The sequence below is a fragment of the Cyprinodon variegatus genome, unplaced genomic scaffold (genome assembly GCF_000732505.1).
Source record: "Cyprinodon variegatus isolate N-32 unplaced genomic scaffold, C_variegatus-1.0 Scaffold96, whole genome shotgun sequence".
NCBI classification, from domain to species: Eukaryota; Metazoa; Chordata; class Actinopteri; order Cyprinodontiformes; family Cyprinodontidae; genus Cyprinodon; species Cyprinodon variegatus.
The window spans coordinates 1,208,516-1,218,892 of NW_015150549.1; the positions used below are offsets into that span (position 1 = coordinate 1,208,516).

The 10,377-nt window shown below is 37.9% G+C and overlaps 1 protein-coding gene across 1 annotated transcript in view; it reads left to right on the forward strand.

Moving 5' to 3' along the window:
- The window catches only part of cacng2 (calcium channel, voltage-dependent, gamma subunit 2), an 80,941-nt gene extending 74,884 nt beyond the window's left edge, over positions 1 to 6,057 (forward strand). The window contains exons 3-4 of the mRNA XM_015374010.1: positions 1,516 to 1,656; positions 5,363 to 6,057. Coding sequence (XP_015229496.1) covers positions 1,516 to 1,656; positions 5,363 to 5,880 — 659 coding nt within the window. The 3' untranslated portion in view covers positions 5,881 to 6,057. The remainder of the gene's footprint in view (positions 1 to 1,515; positions 1,657 to 5,362) is intronic.
- The last annotated feature ends 4,320 nt before the right edge of the window (positions 6,058 to 10,377 follow it).

Genomic DNA, 10,377 nt, shown 5'->3' on the forward strand with positions numbered 1-10,377 from the left:
CACTCCGTTGCTCTTATTGGTTGTAGGTCTATCCAATTGAGTACAGAGGTTTTTTTCTTCCTGGTTCGTTCGAAACACGCCCCATAATCACAGCTCTATGGAGCAGTATCAGACTCATATTCTGACTAGAATTAAGTAGGACTACGTCAGGCTAATATTTTTATTAAGTAACAGTGTAAATGCTTAAGATATAAATAGTGGCCTACAAAAGTATTCATAAATTAAAAATATTGAGTTACAATCACATTCCTTGATGGGTTTTATTGGGAGTTGGACAAACAAAAAGCAACACATAATTATAAAGTCAGATTAAAAGGATTTATGTCTTTTCAAAATCGTTAAGAAGCAGAATAAATATGAAAAGCCTTCTGCAAATTTGTTTTTGGCCACAGAAATTTTGAGACTGTTAAATTAAATTGATTGCTACTAATTGCTTCCTAAACTGAACTATGCTTGAGTCCAAAGGGTATAATCTAACCTCAGTAGAAATATAACTAATGTGTGATGGTAGATTGTTCGGAACATTCCTGAAAAAAATTTATTTGGGCCACGAAATACAGGAGACAGGTAATCAGCCTTCTTAGGCTGCTGCCCCCGCGACCCGACCCCGGATAAGCGGAGGAAGATGGATGGATGGATGGATGGATAATCAGAAACAGAAAGAGATTGTAGGGAGAAAACAAGTTGGGAAGAAATCCTCTGATGATTTTGCCCTAATTTTTATGAAAAAAACAGAATTAAATTGTAAAACAAATCAAAAGAGAGCGCACCAATATACTGAGTCAGCTGTCCGCGGCGCCATCTTAGATCTAAAGATAACTAATGCTTGAATTATAAAATGATATTAAACTTAAAACTTAAAATAAAATGATATTAAATTCTCTTAAATGTATGATCTAAAAATGGAAAACGGAAAAGAACAACTGTGAACCTACCAATACAGACAAATAGTTACTGTGGAGGAGATGCCTGTTGATGTGAAGTCTCTTCGTCATATATGCACTGCATACATAGCGTGATGGGTTACTTTTGTTTCAAGTAAAGGTAGGGGATTAGGCTGAAGCTCTAGTTAAATAAGACCAAAGTGCCTACATGCAAAAAGTACTGTAGTGAAAAAAAATCCTCTAACTTCAGAAGCATTTAAAGTCAGTCTTAACAGATAGTTTCCTTCATGTTTTAGATCTTTTCTGTGTTTTGAATGAATTGGTTCATGACCAGATCTCTGTGGAACTTAAAGATAAATCAACCCCCACATTGAAAAATATGTTATTTCAGCCAACTTTACAAAAAATGCTCTAATTTTTTGCAGATAGCTTTATTGGTTTTATTCAAGCTCTGATTTATTTATTTTTTTTATCTTATTTATTTAGTTGTAATCCAGTCAAAATATACTATCATTTATGCAATAAGCTTTGTCACTGTTACTAATATGGTTATTTTATTTACAATATTACCTGTATCTGTGGCTCAGGCACCCACAGTGAGAGCTCTCTTTTTGCCTCTGTGTCCTTCTAGGTGCAGTACGAGCCTCCAGCATCTTCCCAATCCTGAGTGTGATCCTTCTATTCATGGGGGGGCTCTGTATCGCCGCCAGTGAATTCTACAAGTCACGCCACAACATCATCCTCAGCGCTGGCATTCTGTTCGTCTCTGCAGGTATGAAGGGAGGAAGAGGAGAAGAAGGAGATGGGAGGGATGAAAGGAAGAGAGGAAGAAACTAAAAAAGAATAAATATCTGGCCGAGAGAAACTGAGAATTAAAGTTGGATGGATCAAGGTGAATTTATTCCAGAAAAAGTGAAGAAAGTGGTTTTGTTTTTTTTTTATACAAAAACTTCTCTAAAAAGAAAGCTATCATACTGAGCGAATAATGAACTGATTTAAACATTTGGATATAAAAGTTATACAGAATGAATCAAATCTAAAAATCAAAAACCTCAGACTTGCTCCCGATGTTTAATTATAGGATAAACTGAGAGATTGGTATTCTACTGTAGTCATAGATAAAGCTAATTGGAGCAACCAGTATAAGATGATAGAAATCAATATCACCTTACTGCCTTAAATTACCTGAACCAGATAACTGAAGATAAAAAATAAGGCTAATATAAAGCAGGTAATTGAATATCACTGCATATTTGGTTGTTTTATCTATGTCATGAATCCATGCAGACAAATAGACGGCAAGTTTCCAATCAGTGATCACTTTTTCATCTCTTACTGTGTGTTAAGGTTCTAGGTCGTGGCCTACTGTGCTGCACTAGATAACTAGTTCACCGCTAAGTTGAGAAGTTGTCCGTGTTGTTCCATAATTTTTGCTGTGTCTGTCTCTCTCACCCTGTTGCTAGGCTTAGAGGAGGCCACTGGGATTGCACTCTAAAAATAAGGTGTCCCTGATACTAGTTTACTTTGATCCATCTCAATCAGGCCTTTGTATAAAAAGGGAAACAAGATATAAAATTTACTCTTTGTTATATTTATGCAATGTTTTTGTTTGACTCTCTGTCTGTATCAGCCTATATTTGTAGCCTAAGAGAAAATCACCCTAATACATGGGGAGAAAACTATAAACGAGGGAAAAATAAGAACAGCTTGAAAAGATTAACAAAGTATGTTAATTAAAACATTTTATGTGCGGCAACAAAGCAGCTGTCATACTGGATTCTTATTTGGCCCTTATTTCCCCTTCTAATCTTAAAACATGCTAAAGGTGAACATTAAATCAGTCTTTTAATTTGATTGGCTCTGAGAGGCAACCATCTGGATAAAAACAAACAAATTATTTATTTTTTTCTCTCAGGTAAGTAAATTATATTTAGTCACAAAGAGAAAAAATGTTTAATGTTATGTTTATTGTATAGCAAAAACTGTAAGAAAGCATGAGTAGTAATATATATCTTCCCCTGGCTGTATTTTGTTTGGTGATTTCACACTCCAGAGATTGTTTCAGAGTGGTATGATGTTTCATATAGGATGCAAGAGTGGGATTAAAACATTTAGTTCATTTTGTTCTTGTTTTAACATAGCAAAACCCTGTTTCACCCTATGTTCTCTTACAAATGCAATTCTATAAATATATAAATTGAAGCTACATTGTTGTTGGGCTTTTCCGCCTTGAAGTGAGCGCGCACATCCAAGATATTATCCCATCTCACCTTAGAGTTCAACCACCACAGGCAGCGTGCGATCAATCGCACCCAGGATACGGTTCAGCTCCTGGTCCTGCTTGTTCACAGCCTTTGTGAGCGCATCAACCGCTGCCAGCAACCTGATCAATGCCCAAATTGCCGCCGACATCCTCTGTAATTGTAGATACATCAGGTCCTCCAAATCCAAACAGGAGAAATCCAAGTATCATAAATCTGAAAATTCATCCATCTTCGATATCCTCCACTGACAACACTGAAAAACACACTATCCTCCAAGCCTTCCAGGAGTCCATGGTGTATCCCACGAAGTATGTAAAGGAAAGGAAGGGTCCCCTTTTCATTGTATTCCAGTTGAGAAAATTTGATTAATTGCTTTGCGAGAACAGCTGATCAGATCTATTGTTTGAATTCAGGTGATATGAAGAGAGGACTCAGAAAAGACAAGGCACAAGCAGGGATAGATCAAGGAGTTGCAGAGCAGCAGGAAAAATGCAACTGCATCCTTCAAGCTTGCTTACCTGCTAATATTTACACCATTTATAGGATGAGGGATGCCTTAAAGAAGAAGTCCGGTCAACAAGAAATAATCATTATCTCTACCTAAAACTAAAACGTTTGCAGTGATTTAATTAATTTAGCGTTAGTCATAAAAAAAATAAGGGCAATAATTTTCATCGCAATCACTGAGTCTGGGACCGGCCATTTTTGTCCAAATATAGTAACACCTCACTCTTGACATCTTTGGGCAGTGACATCACGGTGTGGTAAGCCGAGCGCCATTCTCCCCGCTTTACAAGCAAAATCAATGGGAACTACTAGACAGCCCTGCAATCAGAAAAAATTATTTTAGATTTCCGGAGGACTTTGCCATTGAAATTCGCAAGACCTATGGTTAAACTGAAAATGCCCACATGCATGGCAGTTGGATGTTGTAATACACTGGGTAAAAGTGAAAGAAAAATTAGTTATTTAAACTTTTCCACTCGTGATCCACCACTTGTTCGTTGTTGGATTGCCAACTTGAAGAGGGATGATTTGCTATCGAACGTCCGTCCGGAGAAAAAAACATGTAATATGTAGGCAACCTTTTAAAAGAAGAATGTTTTCAAGATGACTTGCATAATAGCGCTTTATGATGAAGATCAGATACAGCATTGGGACTTGATTAACAGCTGATACCGCACCGTGACGTCACAAACCGGTAGGTGGAAGTAGTGTTCTTTTACAAACATGGGGGCCTCCAGTAAAGCCATTCAAATGAAAATGACTCTTAATTAAAGCACTTATCAGTTATTGAACAGTATGTAATACTTGCATATTTAAAGTATCTTCAGTATTCTTTCAGTCGCTGCCGCAAGATACCTCACACAGGGTCTTGGGTCTCAGTGAGTTTTCTTTGTTCCCAAACGCAGGGTTGTGATCATCATGTAAAAAACTGTTTGAGCCAACACACACCTTTTGAAGAAATAGGAAAGTTCAGCTGAGATAAGCACTGTTTCAGCCCTATGAGTTCAGCACAGAGACAGTTTAGCTTTACATGAAAATTAAAAAAAGTTGCAAAGTAACATTTAAGTAGCACCTCATAGACCCAGTTTATACAGTTACCAAGAAGTCAGAATTCTGCCAAAAGTGCACACCCATAAGAAATACTGTTAAGATCAGTTTTTTTTAAAAAAAAACACATGCATGGCAAACTACTCTCCACGTGCATTTTGAGCATTCTCTGAGTGGAGATTGAAAACCGTAGCACCGCCTAATGTATTTCAAGCTTGAGTGCATGCCCCTTCTCTGCACTCATGGTTTGCTTTTTATGTGCATTCGGATTCTTTTCTGCTGGTGTGTGGAAATGTTTTTTTTTTCTCATGTCAACTTTTGTCACTTTGAGCAATTATGGCTCCTAAAACAAGCATTAAGCTACTGTTGCTGCTGCTGTAGGTCCAGCCTGCTCCACCTCCTCCTGTTTTTGAACCTTTTTTTCTCCTTATCTTCTAACTTGGTGGGGATTTTCTTCTGAATCATAATCTTTTATCCTTCATATGAACCTGTCCTATGTAAACACTTCTATGTATGAGCTGTGTTGGGGTACGGTACAGTATGGTATGGTGCCATTAGTCATCCTCAAACTTTGAAATTGTTATTTGCTTAATGCAATAACCTGTAAATTTCACCGCATGTATTTATCTAATTTTACTGTTGTTGTTGTTGTTTCCTCAGGCCTGAGCAACATTATAGGAATCATTGTATATATATCAGCCAACGCTGGTGACCCCTCAAAGAGTGACTCCAAGAAGAACAGCTACTCATACGGCTGGTCCTTTTACTTTGGTGCCCTCTCTTTCATCATGGCTGAAATGGTGGGTGTGCTAGCAGTACACATGTTTATTGACCGCCACCGGGAGCTGCGAGTTGGTGCACGTGCTGCAGACTACCTCCAAGGTGCTGCCATCACACGAATCCCGAGCTACCGTTATCGCTATAGACGCCGCTCGCGTTCCTCATCCCGTTCCACGGATCCCTCACACTCTCGTGAGGCATCACCAGTGGGCCTGAAGGCCTTCGGGACACTGCCTTCCACCGAGCTGTCTATGTACACGTTGCCCAAGGGCCAGACGGGCACCCCGACAGCAACGTATAACTCTACAGAAAGGGACCACAACTTCCTACAGGTCCACAACTGCGTACAGAAGGACCTCAAAGACTCGGCAGCCAATCGGCGCACTACGCCTGTATGAAAATGAAGACAAAGTGTGGATTCTAGGGTAGAGTAGCAAATGAAAAAGGTTTTAGTAAAGAAGGAGGAAGGAGCTGAGAGGTGGAGATGAGAGAATAGACTGGCAAGTAAGGGGGAAGGAGGGGGGCTGAGTTTCTGAGTTCTTCAAAAGACCTCAGATAATCTTTAAGCTTTTGGTTAAAAGAAAAACAAGAAAAAAAGAAAAGAAGTAAAAATGCATAAAAAAGAAACATGCATGATTTTCCCATGAACAATGTTTAACATGTTTTAAACATGTTTGAGGGGGGTGATAAATCAGGAGGGGGGTGTCTGGGGTCTGTGGCTGTCTCAGGGCTATGGATCCATGGCGTGGTAGGCTGGGCCAGGCTGCCTTTACAAAGGTGATTTTGTTTTATGTTAATTTTCTTCCTAATCTAAATAAACTGGGTGCACAGTTTGCCCGTTTGGCCCAGCCTATGAAACTGCCCTTGCACTGTCATACCACATGCCCTCTTACGCACACGCACACACAACGTGAACTCCCATACACCCCGCTCCTTCTTTTACTTGCTGTTTCCTCTTGATTTCATTCTTTAATCGCATTAAACTGTGAACCACTGCGGTGTGGGATTAAAGCAGGGAGCAATTCTGACCGCAAAAAAAGGTAAAATAACCTAAGTTACTATATGTACCGATTATATATATATATATATATATTCATATATATATGTTACTATATCATGACTAGCCTTCCCTGGTGCAAAAAATATCCACAAGAAGAAAAAAAAGTTAAGTAACTCAGTTACTGTTGTAAAACTACAGTCATCATGCAAACTGAAACCAAGATGGAGGATTCAGCATGACTGGCTCATCCTTTGGACATCTGCCTATACAATAGAAATTGGTTAGTGTTAGACACATTATCACATTTTTTTATGACAAAATGAAAAAACAACCAAAAAAAAACATTTTGGAAGTCCACCAAAAGAAAAAAAAAAACAAAAAAAAAACTGGCAGCCATATTTGTTCGAGGTTAACAGGTGAAATGTTGACCTTTTTTTGTTGTTGTTTTTTTTTTCTTTTTATTTATTTATGTATCTATTTATTCATTTATTTTTGACCCCTCTAAGGGGTAGAGAGGAAAAGAGCTGTGGGCAAGGAATACATTTCTCTGCAAACTTGAAGACGACTGTGGACAATGAAACGCCACTACTGCCAAAGACACAAGGTAGTGCGTGAGAGAACACAGCTACCAGCAAGCTGAAGTGAAGTGACTCTAGAAAAATGAAGTATCAATTTACATGCATGCTGATCAAAATCATTAAATCTGCTTTTAAGGAAACCTATCTTTTTTGAACAATTAGACAATGGTATGATGTAAGGGCAGCCAAAAAATAGAAATAACTGTTACAGTACTGTGTCTCTTCCATTTTTCTTCCTGTTTGTTGGGTAGGGGGGGTCAGGGGTTTGGAGAGGGGAATTATATTTGCTTGGAACTAAAACAGAACTTTGGAAATGTATCAAGGCTATTTTTTAAGAGAAGAAAACCTTGCCTTTTCATTTCATTTTGTTTTCAAAGTTAAGTTTAACTCAAATACAGCCTTATCTTTATCTTGGTTCTCTTGCTTCTTTGGTTCAACATTGTGTTGTTGTAAATGAGAATATATATTTAAAAATAGTCTAATATCTTTCAGGGTGCCAAAACTGAATGATTCTGAACTTGGATGCTTCAAGTCCTGATGACTAATAAAAAATCCATCCCTCCCCTGTAAGAAAGTGAATGAGTGTGTTGTTTATATGTGACCAAAAAATGCAAACTAACTATTGTTTTTCTGAAGGATTTGCAGTATATCCTTTGTAATATCTGGGATTTGTCTGTGTTAGCCTTTACTCTGCTTAATGCCTTCACAGCAAGAGCCTTATTATTCATGTAAATGTGATTCTATGACTATGTTGTGAACTAATAGCTGTTAAACAGCAGTCTTTATATACAATTTAGCATCTTAGATAAGATTAGATGGTATAAAAATACAATATTTGCAACATTAAACTTGTTAAACAGAGGGGTGGCTGTGCTTCAAAAAATGAAAAGAGAATGATCTAAAATTAATGTCTTATTATTCATTCCATAAATAGGTAACACAATAGTATATGTTATTCTAGTACAATTTGGCTGATGGCGGCAGTTAAGACAGCATCAGTGTTCAGTATCCTGCACCTGGATCAGGTATAGATGCATTCCATCAAAACACTCTTGACAACAGCTCACTAAGACCTTGTGAGGGTGATTGGACTGTTTGTCTATCAATGTCTTAAGTTTGTATCACAATTTCAGTCATCATTTCCATCCAAGGCAAGCTATCAGGGTGTTGTGCTGTGATGAAGTATCTATTCAATTCAGTTTATTTATATGGAACCAGTTCACAACATGCCATCTTAAGACACTTTACATAAACAGTACAGTCAGATTGATTATAAATATCAAGAACAAACAGCTGATTGCATCCAGTCATTGACTAGCAGGACACTCTCCTACTGGATGAGCTTGTGGCAACGATTTTTTTCAACAGTCCCTCACACCTAGCATGCATGCATACAACAGCAGTGGAGAGGAGAAACTCCCTGTTCTCAGAAAGAAACCTCCAGCAGAACCAGGCTCGGTGTGAGCAGCCATCTACCCAGGCAGTCTGGGGTTCAAGGAGACAGCAGCAGACATACAGAAAGAAGTGGATATGCAAAGGGTAACTGTTAACTAGCTCAACAGGTGGCCCCGACTGGGAAAGACACAGCCAGGCAAACAAGCTCCAATGTCAAAGAATGAAAGGGAGCACATACAGTTAGTCACAGTAAAAGAAACAGGACCACACTGAAAAAAAATGTCAAACTTCAACATTGACAAACAAAGGTGTTGATGGCATGACCCGGCTGATATTTCATTCCAGGACGGTGTCACAGTTAAACAGGGACAGACCAGATGAAGGTACTATGACGAGAAAAAACAGAACATAAAGTTAGGTGCGGAACGAGCAAATTCCATAGAATAGGAGAATAGAGATAGAATGAAGCAGAATGAGGAAAAATGGTCCATGTATTCTCCAGCAGCCTAAGTGTATAGCAGCATAAATGTAACATATATCTCAGGATTACCTAACTACTTTGGATAAGTGATGAAAAAGGTCAACTCAAGAAGACATCCTTCTACTGTAGATTGAATTCTTCCCAGCCCTATTGTGCCGTTCAATCTACCTTCTCCCACTTCTCTGCTGACCCAGTGACTAAGCAAACATCATTGTTTTCAACTATAGACTTTATCAAAAAGGAAAGTTTTAAGCCTAGCCTTAAAAGTTTACAGGATATCTGTCTCACAGGCTAAAAATGGTAGGTGGTTCCACAGGAGAGGAGTCTGAAATCTATCTCTTGTTATCAGGCAGCCATCAAGCTGAGGGTACCAAGACCAAGTTGGGAACAAGGATAGACTATTATTTTAGTCATGAAGTTGAGAAAGTCTGCAATCTTCACACAGACAAGTTTCAGTGTTGTGGTTGTAGGAGTTTAATGAAATCATATAACTACTGCATTCCTTCTTTCAGATTTTACAAAGGGAGATAATTTTTTAAAGTAAAAGTCCAGGAATAATCAATGGATCATTATTTAGACCTAAAACTAATATGTTTGTGGGGATTTAATTAATTTCTTGTTAATCAGTAAAAAAAATAATAAAACAATCATTTTCGTCATGATCGCTGAGTCCGGGAGCAGCCATTTTTGCCCAAATATAGTAACACCTCTGTCCTGACATCTTCCGGCAGTGACGTCACGGTGCGGTAAGCCTAGCGCTATTCTCCCCGCTTTGCAAGCAAAATCAATGGGAACTATTAGACACATCTGCAATCAACAACAATCAACAAGAGTTAAACTGACAATGCCCATGTGCTTGGTAGTTGGATGTTGTGATACATCAGGTAAAAGTGAAAAAAAAAAAAAAAATGCCATTGAACTTCTGGCCAGAGAAAAAACACGTCATATGCAGCCAATCTTTCGAAGAAGAATGTTTTCAAGATGACTTGGATAATAGTGTGTTGTAAAAAACACCAGATACAGCACTGGGACTTGATTAACAGCTGATACCGCACCATGATGTCACAAACCAGTAGGTGGCAGTAGTGTTCTTTGACAATGAAAACTACTCTTAATTAAAACATAATTTATTGAGCTGTATGTAATAAATTCATATTTAAAGTACTTTCAGATGTTTGAATTCTGAATATGATCAGACTTTTCCTTTAATTCATGTGGAGATGCAAATCAGACAAAATAAAAAAAAAGATTGAAGGTCAAAAACTAAGAGATTTTTATGCATTAGGAAAGTTTAAATGTATGTTTTTAAAAGTAATACAGGACTTGAACTACTGTTTGAACTGAAAATGGTAGCAATACACTTTACCTGTTCTTTCTATGTTTTGGAAATTATTTTAGTTAGGTGAAAAACATTTTCTGTTGCCAAAAGAACTTCTAATAA